At 48.1% G+C, this 16,180-nt stretch overlaps 1 protein-coding gene across 1 annotated transcript in view; it reads left to right on the top strand.

The window, feature by feature from the left end:
* Positions 1 to 16,180, top strand: part of DDX1 (DEAD-box helicase 1) — a 336,768-nt gene that overhangs the window by 142,299 nt on the left and 178,289 nt on the right. The window contains exon 8 of the mRNA XM_078647776.1: positions 5,426 to 5,509. Within this exon, the coding sequence (XP_078503902.1) occupies positions 5,426 to 5,509 (84 nt within the window). The remainder of the gene's footprint in view (positions 1 to 5,425; positions 5,510 to 16,180) is intronic.

The raw sequence follows: 16,180 nt of genomic DNA, 5'->3' as shown, positions 1-16,180 counted from the left end.
ATAAGGTAGGAACAGAGCCCCCTCTCAACAAGTCCTCCCCCCAAGGCTGTGGAGTAGGAGGAGGCAGGAGGGACGCTCACCAGCCAGATGTGGAGTTTGTCAAAAAAAGCACTGTTTCGAGTGCACTCTTATTAGTTTCTTCTTGCTTAGTTTAAGATATTAATTTGGGAACAATGTGTGTTGTGGGACGATAAACATAATAATCGGGAGTATGTGTGTTAGGAGGCATGTCTTTCTGATAGTCCTCCTCCCGACTTTACAAAAATGTGTGACGTTTGTTTTCAGAAATGCAACAAGAACGAATATACGGAATGTTATTTTATTATTATTATTATTATTAAAGGCTTTTATATCGCGCTCTATTACTAAAAAAATAGTATCCTGGCGCGTTGAAGGCAGAGCAGACTGGGGGAGCGTAAATAACTAGGAATACAGAAAGTAGGGAGGTTTAGACTATAATATTAAAAAGATGGGTTTTAAGACCCTTCTTAAAAGAACCAAGAGTCGGAATGTGTTCTGTAAAGTGATTTTAAAGTGATGTAGGTTTATTATTGAAGTTTAAAGAGCATAAGGTTTGTTGCAGCTCGCTTTGCCCGCACGTCACAGCACTTTCCCTGGGCCCTGTGCTGAGAGGCCCCCTCAGTCATACATTCATCCTGCCAGAGGGGTTGCGTCATCTCTCCACACTGCGGCTATTCTCTGACTTCACAGCGGTAGAAGGGGCTGCAGGAGAGGTGCGTTCCTGAAACTTTAAATGCTCATTATTGCTGCTCGCTCGGGAATGCCGAGTGGCTTGATGGAAACAAGTTGTTTGCCAGGAACAGGGACTGAACCCTCCGCTGACCCGCGGCAGGGGGGACTATTTGTTGGCAGTGTGCCCGTTTTGAACGGCAACAGCGATGAACGTCAAATTGTAAGAGGCATTTGAGTTGCCAGTGATTTCTGTATAAAAAGAATAAAAGCAGCTCTTTTGAGATGTGCCTTTTTCTGGATACCGGAGTGAGTGGATTACCCTTGCTGAAAAACGCGGTTACTATTAGGTTTAGAAGTAATTCGGGCATCTCTGCCCAGGTGCACTGGTACTGTCCCAGTAACCTTGTAGACCCCTGGTATTGCCCCGTACAAGCGTTCACCCCTACTAAGCAGTATTGGTACTGACTCAGTAACAGAATGGCACCTCTGCCCAGGAGTGCTGATACTCTCCGATTAAACTTATAGTACTGCTGTTAAGAAGCCATGAACTGCTGTACTTTCCCATTGAAAGTATGTGAGAAAGTGGCTCCATATATAATGGACCAAAGTAATGTACAGTGTGTATAGAGACCACCAACCCCAGAGGTATAACAGAGGTCAGGGCTGACCTTACTCTCAAAAGTGGTAGCAATAAGGCCGTACCAGAGGACAGTGTAAATCATTTCTTGTACACACTCAGTCAGCAAAAGTTTCACACACTCCAGGACTGCACTCCAGGCCAATTGTTTTTATATCAAAATATACTTTTCTCAATTGTAAGTGATCTCAAGTAATGACTTTGCAGAAAGAAAATAACTTTGTAAACACAACAGGTCAAGAGGTTGCAGTAGGCAATCCAATTCTAAACACAATCTAACATTGAGCTTAATGGGTTTTTCTACAAAACAATGCAGTTGATTACTTTGCAAGTTACTTTTGTATTTCCAGGGCTGGATCCTAGATTCAGTCCTGGGGGTCTAAGCTGAAAACAGTTTAGTAAAAACGTTTTGGTTATTGCAATGATTTTTGAGGAATATAAAGGTATTTTAAAAGTTCTCACTTAGAAGCTTTTCAGTGAAAATCTAGCAACGTCATCCAATGGGAGAAAATTCACGTTACAGGTAAAGTACTTTCTCGTTACTTTTGTAATCCAGAACTGGGCGCCTAGGTCCAGCACTGGGATCTCTACCTAAGACAGGTAAGTAATAGGTTTCAGTAGTAGGTACGATTTTTAAGGAATATTTCCAGTTTTCAAAGGTAGACACTTGGAAGAAATTTCATAGAAATTTCATAGAAAAGCAGACAATTGATTCCTATGGAGAAAATACAGGTTACTAGTAAACCTGGTTAGGATTACTTTTGCGGTTCAGTACTGGGCTTCAAGGTACAGTTCTGGCTTCTCTCCTGATCACAGGTGAGTACTTCGGAATTCGGTATTCGGCTGATTTTATAGGAATATTTTAGAGTTTCAAAACTTCACACTTAAAAGATTTTTTGAGTCATACCAGTCAATGTTATCCTATGGCAGGAAAGTGAGTTATCGGTTTCCAGGTCAGTGCTCGACTGGCGACTGGTGAAGTTAAGGGTCTGGGCATAGACTCAGGGGTCCCCCAGGGTCAGGTAGGTACAGTTGGTACACCTTCAGCGGCACAGGGGCAGCCGGGTGCAGAGGTAGGTTGGCCCAATGTTATCCAATGGAGGGGAGGGGGCTTTCGGTTGGTGGCTGCAAGCCAGCAGGCCACGCGGCTGTGGGCGCTGAGCTCCTGGTCACTTACTCAGGGCAAGTGGGGAAGTAGAGTAGGGTAGTAGTTGCACTTCCATCGGCACTCTGGCGGCTGGGTGCAGGGTGCTTTTGAGCCATCGGGCGCCCAATGTTATTCAATGGAAAAGGTAAAAAGGGAACAAAGGCTGCAGACTCTGGGACGGGGATTCATCAGGTGCGACCACCACATCGAGAGGTAAGTTGGGATCTTGGAGAAGAGGTAGGTACCCCAAAGGAAGGCACAGGGGGCTGCAGGGAGCCGGGTGCAGGGGTGTCTTTTGGTGTCGTGTAATCTTACCCTCTGCTGGTCGCGGTTGGGGGGTGTCTCTGGTTCTGAGGCTGCTGGCGTCGTCTAGTTTGTCGAGGAGGGTCTTTGGGCACTGGACTTCGGGTCCCAGTCGTCGGAGGGGGGGGGGGAACGTTCTCGTTGTCTTGGTTCACTCGGGCACGGGCTAGACTCGGCGGGTGCAGAGTGGGCTGGATTCGCAGTCCTGGCTGGCACCAGGGGTGTTGCTGTTGTGAGCAGAGCCTCTGCTCAGGAGAGTCCCAGTCTCTAAGAGGGTCCAGGCAGGCAGGTCCTCTGGGGTTCTCGAGGTTGCTGCCTGCAGGAGATGCCGGCGTTAAGCAGGTTCAAGGATCAACAGGCCGGTAGGGCTGGGGCCAAGTCAGTTTTCGTCGCCCTTTAGTAAGCAGCTTCACGGCAGGTCGTCCTTCTTCTTGTTCTTCTTCTTGTTTTTCATAACGGGATCTGCGGAAGGAAGGTTCAGGGAGCCCCTAAATACTGAATTTAGGGGTGTTACAGGTAGGGCAAGGGCAGGGACCAATAGGTCCCTGTCCTGGGGTGGGTACACCCCCTAGTCTGCTCCTCTCCTGTGGGAGGGGGGCAGGAGCCTACCTGTGATTGGGCAGGGCTCCCCATCTTCAAGATGGCCGGAGCCCAGGGTCGTGCTCCACCTCGCCTCTCCCACCTGAGGGGTGGGATTGGCACACCCCCTCTTCCTGACATAGGGTTTCCCGCCAGTCTTCCCGCCAGAGTTTGGGTCAGAACCGGTGGGGGCCAGTTGCTGGGTACAGCAAATGGTCTGGAAAAGCTCACAGAGGCGGCAGGCCTTTGAAGCTTCCCCCTGCCCATCCTGGGGGAGGAGACTTAGCACCTCGCCCAGGATGTGCATTGTTGCAGGCCCAGGAGAGCGCGGGGCTCTCCACCCATGGGTCCAGCAACATGTCTGCTGTGGGGCATCCTAGGCAGCCCCTCAGTCCAGACGTGGATTGTAGAATAGGTTTCAGGGGGCATCTCTAAGATGCCCTATGGTGCATTTTACATTAAATCTCACACTGGCATCAGTGCAGGATTAATGTGCTGAGAAGTTTGATACCAAACTTCAGTCTTCAGTGGGGCTATCATGGTGCTGTGGAGTTCGTAATGGCGACCTCCCAGCACAATATACTCTTAATGGCAGCACTGCACTTACAGTGCCCAGGAATGGCCCTGGGTACTGTAGGGGCACAGGGCGCATGCACCTGTGCCCACACCACTGGCATAGGGCACCCAGGTAGAGGGGTGACTGTGGTATGACAGGGCAGTAGGTCTTGTGGGCATGGCACACAGGGAGGTGTGCCATGTTGACTTTTAGTTCTGTACTCAGACACTCAGCCTGCAAAGGCAGGGTGTGGGTGTCAGGGTACAGGGCCCCTAAGGGTGGCACAATAAGTGCTGCAGCCCTTAGGGGTCTTCTCTGGTCACCATGCCTTGGGTACCTAGGGTACCATTTACTGGGGGCTGACAGGTGGCCAGAGAGGCCAATTGGGTTTTAGGTTCAACACAGTTTTAGGGAAGGGACACAGGCTCTGGGTATCTGGTTGGCAGGAGCTCTGGGCACCTCAGTCAAAGCACATCAGCAGTTCAGCAAAAAGTGGGGGCATACCAATACAAGAAAGATGGCACTTTCTCACAAAGTCCAGCAGTCCAGCTGAGAAATGCTGCTTCTCTCCCATTGCAAAGTTCAGTAGCCATGCTAAGGAGTGTGGTTACTTTCTTATTATATTAAAAGTATAACAGTTCTGCTAAGGGGTGCTAGTACTCTCCCCCATTAAAGGTATAGTTGCCCTGCTGAGAGGGGTACTAGCAGCTGCGCTGGCTGCGATTACTGTCCAGTATGGGAGTGTCTACTCCCCCTCGTCCCACACAAGCACAGCTAGCTGCCAATCCAGGGATTTAAACAGATCTCCTTAACTCAATGTGGCAACGAGGTCTTGGGATGGAGGGGAGTGATCTGGGTGTGTGGAGGGGGCTTGTGGAAAGACTCCGGCCCGCCCTCGGCACACCAATTTGTGTGTTTACTGTTGGACACAATAGGGCTCTTATTTATAAGGGCCTGGATTTTAGAAGGGACCCAGCCCTATTCAGCAAGGCCCACACATCGTTCCTGATATGGTCTACAGGGCCAACGCCCCAACACATGGACACCCCAGGACCACAACGGCAAGTAAGCACCTGGACGGCATATGGGTGAAATGCAGAGACAAGCTGTAACCAGCATTGGCATAGCAATAGGTCTCGCCTTGGGGACCTTATAAGTATTTAGTTATGCGGCACAATATCATTGGTACAACAGCAACAACTGTTGCATGGCTAAACACTTATAAGGTCCCAAAGGCTAAACCTATTGGCTATGCCAATGCCTGTTCTTTTGTAGCAGTTGTTCACCAGTAAGGGTGTCCTTCCCAGATTCATAGCTATTCCTTTCTACCTCCCTTATGGGAATATAGTGCAGCAGTTGTGTATGGCTATTCCTGCATTACTTATACCCATACGTGAAGTGTAGCTTATTCCAGAAAGTACCATAAAGAGATTGTTTAACTGTTTTGAAAAACTATGCATTCATTTATTGTTGTGTATATCATCTCTGCTATTATTCATTGCTTCTATAGGAAAATATTACTATGAGGTATCTTGCCATGATCAGGGTTTGTGCAGAGTTGGATGGTCAGCAGCGCAGGCTTCTTTGGACCTGGGTGAGTATTTTTCAATAAAATAAAGTTAAATGATGAGGCAGTCTGGAACTCAGTTCATGTTTGGTCCTTTGGAATAGTAATTTTCCAGTTGTCTAATATGGTGCAAAAAACTTGCAAATGTGAAAACACAAAAAAAAACTTGCAAAGCATGTTAAACAATGTGTCCTTGTGTATTACAAATATCAAGGACGTTACTTGTGACGCGGATATTTTCTAGGCGAGTTATGATTGGATGAAAAATCAGCACTTAAAATCTACAAATATACTATTCCTTACACATGTGTGAAAGTGGTTGATCACAACATACAATATAACTTTTAGCATAATTAAGAACTGAATGGAAATGTTTTGTTTTTATGTATAAAAATATTGTCTCCAGCTTGCTTATTAAATCATCGTAGTGTATACATGTTTGTTCATAGGTTGCCATTTAGGGTGCCACAGGCCAGATTGGGTATACTGGGTCTCAACGGTGGTAGTTGAAGGCATTTGGTGTCCGGGGTACATTCTACTAATGCTTTTCCAAACTCTGAAGTACAGTACTCTGGAAAGTAAGCAGTTACAGGTTTCTTATGCAGCTAGATTGGTGGGGTGGAGGGGACAAAAGCTCAGAACTCAACAATCGGCCAGCAGATACAGTGTAGTAATGTTCATCCATGTGCTTTTCTTTTATGTAGATAGGAAGTCATACAATAGCATAACCAAAAACAGAACTACATCCAAGTTGTAATTCCCTTCTTGGCTAAAAGCTTTAGCGTGTGTGGCACACTTATCTGAATGTGTTTAGTCTCTAGTTCCTAGAGCAGGTAAGGCCCTGAGTTTTTCACCTGCTGGCCTCTTTAAAAGTATGGGCACTGCTGCAGAAGTGTAGTTGATCCTGCCCTTGTGGCAGCAGCTATTCCTAGTTGTAAGACACTGGCAACCTCTTTCAGGGAAAATGATTGCAGAGGTAATCAGTTGTAAGGGTTGTGCAGCAACACCTCGTCTCAGCAGCTGCACCCTTTTTACTGGCTACATCAGCATCTTGGTGTGGCAGGTGTGGCCTCTGGGCCGATTTCCTAACATTGGTGCCCTATGATATTTGTACCTTCATGCTAATTAGGACTAGTAGATAGGCGGTGTGGCAAATGTCCTACGGTAATGTGCCAAGTTGAGCTTGTAGTTTTCAGTTGCAGTCTTAAATGCAGCTTATATGGAAATCCAAAGTAAGAAGTGTCTACAAGGGATTTCACTTGTACTGAGTAATTTCTTTTGTTTCAATAGATTTTGAGTTAGTCACATCCAATCAGACTCTAGAGTGTCCAACAGGACAACCACAATAAATGCAATTTTCAAAGGACAAAAAGCAAAGCACACAGAAGATCCTATTCGTATCCTATATGTATCTGATTTGAGCATAATACATTTGAGAAGGGTACAATTGAACAACATAAATATCAGCAAATAACGTTATGAACAGATGTACAAATGAATTTAGACATACATGTCTGTCATAACCTCCATCAGCTCCTAAAAAAGCAATGAGCTAAATGTTAATTAAAAATAGATGAATATTGCTGAAGAAACTGTAGGTTTTCTTGGAGTTGACTGGACTGTCGACGTTTCGGTCTGTATAGCGTCAGTCCATTAGACCATCTTTTAGGACAATTGTTTTTTGCAAGATATAAAAACCTTCTATTATATTCGCAGGAAAATAACAGATAACCTCAAGTCGAGGTGGCAGTTTGAAAACCGCATTGAAATCACTTGTGGTATGAAACGACCAATTTGCAATTCTGATGAAGCCAACAGCGGGTCTTGCTATATTCTTCAAAGGTGCACTTATAGCCAAGATTAGTACGGTGACTTTAGTTTAAACCGCGGTGGTGTCCAACAAAATAACGTCCAAGCAGCGATTGGGACAGCGACTGGCGAAAGAGCGTCCAGGCATTAAAGTCACCGTACTAATCCTTGGACACTCTAGAGTCTGATTGGATGTGACTGACTCAAAATCTATTGAAACAAAAGAAATTACTCCGTACAAGTGAAATCCCTTGTAGACACTTCTTACTTTGAATTATTCATTGCCCAAGCCTACAAGGGTATATCGGGTCTTCCATTTTTTATAAACGCTTATATGGAAATAGCACAGAGCCACCAGAGGAATCTCTTCATGTCTCTGTCACTCTTGGCATCATGCTTTGGTAAAAGTCTGCTTTCTCTAGGTGTTGCCCACACCAGGAACTTGGCTTCTCCTGGGCAGACTCTCCTCCTGCAGGGCCAGGCACACTCGTTCCACCTCTCAGCAGCCAAATTCACAGCTCTTCCAGCATAAGGTTCAAACTTCAGGTGATATTCCCATATCTAGTAAAGACTAGCTGCCAACCAGGAACCAACCATGGTTCAACAACAGCAGCTCTGTAAGTACTCTATGGAGCACGCCATTCCTTGCTCAAGAAAAATGTGGAACTGGAACAAATTGGGGTGTTTTGGTTCTGTAGTAGGGGATCTCTGTGTATAGTCATAATCTAGTGAATAGTCCCGCCCATGTGCGTGGACCCCAGAGCAATCAAAAATAATCTCTTAAGTTGCCCTCAGTGCAGTCCTGCATAGACACTTAAGAGAAAATTAAAGACAATAATGCAGCCTATACCTGCAAGGCTACATTGTCCAGTACTTCAACTAGAAATGCAAAGGATATTCCACCAACATCACTTTAAACACAGTCTGTTAAGTTTCACCCATAGAGAAACTTCCCCTTGGAATGATAGAGAGGAAGGGAGGGACAGACAAGCCCCATAGGCTGCCATTATGTGTCTGGAAAAGGGATCCGTGCTTTTAAGGAACTCTCCAGAGACCCTCGGTATCCCATGATGCACAGCAAACTCCTTTTACTTTCAGTTCTTTTTTCCGGCTCCTGCTAGTAGGACCCTGGAGCATTGAGCTCTCCCTTTTTGGGTTTAGTTCTTATTTTTTGACACTTTTCAAGTGCTTAGAGTGTTTCACTCGACGTCTACCTACTCCTTCTTCCATTTGCTGTTTTTTTTTGCCAGTTTTTGCCACCTTTTCTGTCGAAAATGCCTGCATTGTTCGACAGATGCCCTGAGTGTGCCAGAAAGAAAGCCAAATCGGACGTCCACCGAGTGTGTATCCTCTGTCTCCCTTCATCCCATGTCCCTGAAGATTGTGAGATCTGTCAGTCCTTTTCCAAGAGTACCAGTAGAGAGAGGGGGAAGATCCGGCTCCAAGGCCTGGAGCGGAGGAAACTTCAGGATCAAGGTGGGTCTGGGCATGGGAGCGCTGGATCGGAGTCCTCTGCCCATGCTGCGGCCTCTGGGGGGCTCCCCAGTCAAGGGAAGGCCAGAAAACTGCACATTTCTCCGTCGACGTCGATGTCGTTGGACTCTACGTCGGCGTCGAGAGGGCTGACCACCGTGTGCCCCCCGTCGACCGAGGGCTCTGGGTCGAAGCGGCGTCGCCGTTCAACGTCGAAGGGGCTGACGTTGAGACCTTGGACGAGGTCGACGTCGAGAACTACATCAACGTCGTGGAGTCATCGACCTCGTGATGGTTCCAGGCACCGGCGCTCGCCGTCGAGGCGACACCGCCGCTCGCCGTCGAGGTCTACTCAGCGTTCGACGTCGAGGAGCAGGCACTCGACGCCGAGGAAAAGGAGATCGCTGTCGAGGGATGTGTCGACGTCGAAGCATTCGACGTCGAGGAAGAGGTCGACGTCTAGAAAAGAGAAGTCTGCCTCTGGGAGGCAATCCAGGGCAAGGACGGCGTCTCCGGGCTCGGTGGTCAGCCTGTCCTCTGCTTCCACGAGCCCCCGGTCGCGGCGGCGCCTGCGTTAGTCTACTGGAAGGTCTGCTTCTAGGACTTCATCGCGGAGACCTGCAAGGAAGAAGAGTGGTTAGATCTTCCAACTCTGAGTACTATCAAACCTACTCACCTTCTCAGCTGAGGTCGCTTACGCCGCCTCCCTTGCCGCCGAAGAGTCCCACTCCTCCACCTCTTCCTAGGACTCCTCCTCCTCTGCCGAAGACTCCTCCTCCTCTGCTTCCTCCTCATCGCCCTCCGCTTCTTCCACCAAGGCCTCTTCCAAAGTCCGTTTCGCTGCCGCGCTTCCCTTCACCACCTAAGGGGACGCCACAGCCGAAGACTCCGGCTCTACCGCCGCAGCTTCCACCCCCGACCAGGCTGGTGGATCGTCCACTACCTCGGAGGTCCAGATCACGATCCAGGTCGTGATCCAGGCGAAGACGCCGCTCTAGGAGTGACCGTCGTTCATTTACAAGGTCCCGGAGGCGTCACAGACGAGATCGGTCAGCAGTTTTTGGAGCATCTCCCTAGGGACAATGAGGGAGGATTTTCAGGAGATAATCAACGAGGGTATGATGGTATCCAATCAAGTGATCAGTGCGACGGCGCATTCCTCGCTCTTGGCTGCCCATGGCTACTGCCACGGGATAAATTTGAGACGTCATGCCTGGTTGCGCCTGACGTCGCTGAAACCAGAGGTTCTCTGGAGCTACATTGTTTGGAAAATACGCTGATGAGGAGATGGCCCGCATGAAGGCGGAGGCTGAAACCCTGACGGCTGTCGGGTTAGAGAAGCCGAAGGAGCAGAAGAAGACTTTCCGCCCCTTCCAGAGGCGTTATGGTGCCTAGGTCAGAGGGCAAGGTCGTCAAACTGGCCAGAAGCAAAATCAGCAGCAGCAGTACCAGAGGCGGCCTTTCCAGAAGCGACAGAGGGGCCAAGGCGGCCAGCAGTCCTCCTCTACACCCAAAGGCCCGGCCGGGTCTAGGCCCTGAGGTGCTACTTCCCCCTCGTCCGTTACCCGCTCCGGAGGGGGGAAGCATCCAACATTACTTGGCAGAGTGGAGAAAAATTACTCAGGACAAGTGGGTGCTGAATATTGTTTGCAATGGATACAGTCTTCGTTTCACCAGCCCGCCTCCAGCAATTCCACCGGGTTTGCTCGCAGTTCCGACTGTGCGAGCTCCAGGCTGAGGCCGATACCCTGTTAAGAAAAAGGGCTAGAGAAGACGTCCCTCTGTCTCAAAGGGGAAAGGGCCTTTACTCACGTTTCTTCCTAGTACAGAAGAAGGACAAGAACGAGTTCAGGCCCATTCTGGATTTGCGGCAAGCAAACAAATGGATTCGCAGGGAAAAGTTTCGCATGCTGTCTTTGCACCAGATCTATCCTCAGCTACAAAGGGGAGACTGGCTTTGCGCGATATATCTGCAAGATGGGTACTTCCATATGCCCATTGCACAGAAACACCGGAAGTTCCTGCGCTTCCTCGTCGGCACCAATCACTATCAGTGCTAGCCAGAAGACTGACGATAACGGCGACTTATCTGCCAGGTTTGCAGAATGTTCAAGAGGGCGCCCTCTGCAGGTTGATCCAAGAAAACCACGAGTGGGTCATAAACGACAAGGTGCTCAACGACTTCTTCGCCAAGTGGGGCACTCCAGACGTAGATCTGTTCGCCACCGCCAAAAACAGAAAATGCCTCGACTTCGCCTCGAGGTATTACCAGCCGGTGACTCTTGGGAACGCATTATGGATCAGCTGGTCCAACAGCTTTCTGTATCCTTTTCCACCAATTCCCCTGATTCCGGCAGTGCTCATCAAGCTGTCCCAGTCCAGAGCGCGGATGATCCTCATTGCTCCGGAATGGCCCAGACAGTGGTGGTTCATGGACCTGCTTCACCAGTCGCTCCTACCTCACCGGCGCTGCCGTGTCGGCCGGACCTTCTCACGAAGTTCGGGGGGCAGATGGTGCACCCCAACCTCTCTTCGTTGAGTTTGGCGGCATGGCTCCTGCAATATGGCCACTTGAATCTTCCTGAGGAATGCATGGACATATTGAAGGAGGCTAAAAGGCCTTCAACTAGGACTTCTTAGCTTACAAGTGGAAGAGATTCTGCATCTGGTGCACGTCTAAGAACTATGATCCGACGACCTGCAAGGAAGATGTCATCCTTCCATACCTTCTGCATTTAGCTCAGTCTGGACTTAATTTCTCTTCCATTAAGGTTCCCCTCGCAGCATTGACTGCAAACAGGAAATGTCCTTCCCAGACGTCCTTCTTCCAGATTCCTATGATAAAGGATTTTTTGGAAGGATTGAAGAAGGTGTTCCCTCCTGTTCGGCGCCCTTCGCCATCATGGGAGCTGAACGTGGTGCTGTCCAGGTTGATGAAGGAACCTTTCGAGCCTATTCACAAGGCTTCACTGCAGCACCTGTCGTGGAAGGCGGCGTTCCTTGTGGCCATTACATCGTCCCGCAGGGTGAGTGAAATTCAGGCATTGTGTTGCCAGGAACCTTATACTGTTTTTCATGCTGCTAAGGTTGTGATGCGTACTCACCCTAAGTTCCTTCCTAAGGTGATCCCTGATTTTCATGTTAATCAGACTATAACTTTACCTATGTTTTTCCAGAATCCTTCCACTCAAGCGGAAAGGTCTCTCCATTCCCTGGATGTCAGAAGGGTGTTGAAATTGTACTTGGATAAGACCAAGGACATTCGTGGGTCAGACCAACTGTTTGTCAACTATGGTTCGGTCAGGACTGGTCTTGCTACCTCGAAGCAATCCATCTCTAGATGGATTGTGTCCTGTATTCAGTTATGTTACCAGAAGGCGAATAAGACCTTAGGAGGTATGCCTAAGGCTCATTACACCAGGGGCAAAGCGGCTACAACGGCTTTGCTACTTAATATTCCCATTGCAGAGATATGCAGGGCTGCCACGTGGAAGTCGGTCCATACCTTTGCTAAGCATTACTGTTTGGACTCTGATGCCAGAGCAGATGCTCAGGTTGGGCAGGCTTCGTTAAGAAATCTGTTTGCACAGTAGTGGTGTTGTCATTTTCTCCACCGCCGGTTAGATTGTTGGGATGGGCTTGCCATTCTATTCACTAGATTATGACTATACACAGAGATCCCCTCCTACAGAAGGAGTAGTTTCTTACCTGTAACTCCAGTTCTGTAGTAGGGGTATCTCTGTTATAGTCATAAGCGCCCGCCCTCCTCCCCGGTTGAGAAAATGGTACTGTAATGTATGCTACAGGCCTTTCTTTATACACCTTCAAAAAGAACTGAAAGTAAAAGGAGTTTGATGTGCATCATGGGATACCGAGGGTCTCTGGAGAGTTCCTTAAAGGCACGGTATCCCTTTTCCAGACACATAATGGCAGCCTATGGGGGCTTGTCTGTCCATCCCTTCCTCTCTATCATTCCAAGGATTTTGTGAAGGGGAAGTTTCTCTATGGGTGAAACTTAACAGACTGTGTTTAAAATGATGTTGGTGGAATATCCTTTGCATTTCTAGTTGAAGTACTGGACAGTGTAGCCTTGCAGGTATAGGCTGCATTATTGTCTTTAATTTTCTCCTAAGTGTCTATGCAGGACTGCACTGAGGACAATTTAAGAGATTATTTTTGATTGCTCCGGGGTCCACGCACATGGGCGGGGACTATTCACTAGATTATGACTATAACATAGATACCCCTACTACAGAACTGGAGTTACAGGTAAGAAACTACTCCATCTCACCTATATGTACATTATCCAGACTGGGGATGTGGAGCCACTCTCTCAGGCTTCTAAACCAGTTTGGGTTGGTTTCCTTTCAGATGTCCTTTTCAGACTGGTCTCCAGACACAGCCTTTGTCCAAAGTGATGGTTCACACAGCAGGCAATATGAAAGCAGGCTTCAAGCAGCATTATCCAAAACAGGGTCACACTGAAGTGTGTGATCTTTGCACCAAGCTGTTGTAACAAGGACCTCATGAAAGTTCTAATTTTAGCCCTATGTCCTTCCTCCTCATTTCAGTGTTTGGGTTTCCACCCTCCAGCTACAGAAATGTAGGCAGTACGCTTCCACTGTTGGGGGAAGCAGTCCACATCCTCCATCTTGCGTCATGCTAAACCAGGTTTATCCAAAATAGATCCTACTGGTGCCAGTACTCAGACTTGCACGAGACAGAACCAGGCCACCATGCATGTGAACACACTGCATACTTACATGCTTGACGTGCACATAGGATATCGGCGCAAGGTTCTTGGTTTTATGGAAGAGCGAAATGTTATAATTGAGCTGTCTGTATACTGCACTGTCTCTGACACAGAGAAAACATGCTGGACAAACTATACAGATTCACAAAACGCAGTACTCTGCCTCCAATGCTTTACCATTGTTGCTGGGATTCTGCACAAACACAGAAGTATGCGCGGGATTATAGAACCGCGGTGTATAGGGACTGGATCTTCCTACCACCTTAGTACCCAAGAGTCCAGGACCCACTTGCATTTAGTGTGTCACTTTCTCTCCTACTCACTCACAGAGAAACAAATGATTAGACACCCCCGAACACAACACTCCCAGATCTCTCAGGAATCGCGGTAACAAGACACACTGTTTCGCTCCCACTCTTGTACTTGTCCACAATAAAATCTGACAGGCACACGGAGTAGTTTAATATATTTATTACCTTTGAGTATACATGCCACAACAAGCCGGAAAATTCATAGTACAAATACAGTCAATCAGAATAGCAACTAGTCCATATATCATGAAGGGAGATGTCATCATAACAAGGAAATGGAGAAAAGACTATTGTGCCTAACCTCCCTCCCCTTGCTAATAAGCAGTATTATTATATAATAGAAGATATCTGTGCTTTGTCATCAGACCTCATACCTAAGCCTATAGAGAGTAGATCTACATCATAGGTGCTGTCTCGCTCTTCTCCCTGGAAAGGTCCCTTTCCAAATGTGTGCTACCAATTTGTGTATTCTAATAAGACCAGAGTGTGTTTGTCCAAACAGCTGCATCGGTATGTTTTGTCTAAGAGCTAAGGCATGGCCAGATCCAAATAACAAGGGGCATTGTTGTTTGACCTTGCACATCATTTTCAGTCAAAATCCCAGTAACATGCAGAGAGAACGCAGCGATGAGTTCTCATGTGAAAGCAGTCTTTGAAATTATTGCAAAAATAAAGACGTGTAGTAACACGCAAAAGCAGCAGGCAAGCTGCAGCCTGCTCATGTTAAGTTAGTGAAAACAAAAACGTGTACCCATGAGCCACGTGACACCATGTTTTTTTTGTTTTATATCGCTCAAACTTGACATCTGGTATCAGAGCGCTTTACATGAGCACCAGTTGCGTTACACAAGGACACATTCATTTTTGTTAAGCACGGGGAGATGAAGTGAGTTACCCAGAATCACATGATGTTGAGCGTCATTGCCGAGACTCGAATCCAGTTCCCCAGATTTGAGATCAGTTGCCCTAGCCTTTGGGCTACATCCTTTCCACTTTACCAAACATTATGGCTTACTATCAGATCAACAGTCTGGTTTCAGACTGGGCAAAGTCATCCGTCATCTCTATCTGTGATGATCTAAAACTCACAGTAGACCAAAACTGAGTCGCTGCCGTATTACTGCTGGATTTATCAGCCCCATTTAACACCGTCTACCACCACATGCTACTGCAAGGATGTACTGATATTGGAATCCATGAAAGTGCTTTTAAGTTAATTGCTTCTTTTCTCACAAAGTGTAGTCTACCCACCCCCTTTTTAGGTTTTGCCTGGCGAAAAGATGCGCTCTGCGCATCTTTTTCGCGCAGGCGAAAACCTAATGAGAACTGTAGTGTGGGTTTGGGTCGGCCCTCGTCATTTATTGGCTGGCTCCATAAATGGAGCCTAGCCATTGGACGAGGGGCCTGTCCGTCAATGCCGGACCAGATTCGGGGGCGTTCCCGAGATTCTTTGGCTTTTGCCGACGTCACGCGACGTCAGCCGAAAGCCGGGAACGCCCCCGAATCTGGTCCGGCATTGCCGGCACTTCTGCGTCTCTCCACCCCCCTTTCCCGCCCCCTCCCGCTTGTTTTTACTGCACACAGGGAGGTGGTGAAGTCCCGCAATACATGTAGTTTGTTTTAACCAATGATAACGAACTAAAGATGTGTACTAATGAGATTCGCTTGATTTACTCCGGACCAGTAACTGGAATAGTCTAGTCTGGCAGTCGTTGGCCCTGCAGACAAAGTGAAAGTAGGCATGCTCCGCTCTGAAGACCCTGAAACTTGGTGGTGGGTGGGAGAGCTTGGGAAGAGTAGGGAGATAGGAAATTAGAAGGGTGTTTTAATAACAAAAAAACTACAAGGTATAGGTATTATCTATAAAGCGTTTGACAGCTGAGAAAACGAACAGACCTCTTCCGTCAACGAAAGTAACGCTTCAGATAATATAATCGGGCACGCTGAAGGGCCGAGCACCAGAAGGATGGCTCTGTGAAAGATGAGGGCAGGTTTCCCAGGCCCGCGCCTTCGTCCTATCAACAATGGCAGGTGTGGGCGAGGCGGGCTTCCGGCGCCCGGGGAGCCTCTCAAGGAAGGACCACGGGGGGCTGCAGGTTCCACCCGCGTGCGCCGGCGACAGCTGATTACAGGAAATAATTGCTTTAGCATGTCACTGTAATTACAGTGTGTGCCGAGGCTGGGGACGCGTCCTCCCGTGGGGGGCTAATGAGTCTGCACCAGGCAGCCTCGCAGTCTGCGCGTGCAGCCCCAGCGCGAGGACTGGGGCCGGCCTCATCCGAGGAGCAGGGTTTTTATGCACAAACCGTTTTTTGGGGGGGTTAGTTCTCTTCAGACAGATGGATCATTTGC

This window comes from Lissotriton helveticus, chromosome 6 (genome assembly GCF_964261635.1).
Source record: "Lissotriton helveticus chromosome 6, aLisHel1.1, whole genome shotgun sequence".
NCBI lineage: Eukaryota > Metazoa > Chordata > Amphibia > Caudata > Salamandridae > Lissotriton > Lissotriton helveticus.
This window is presented reverse-complemented; position numbering and strand designations above follow the sequence as displayed.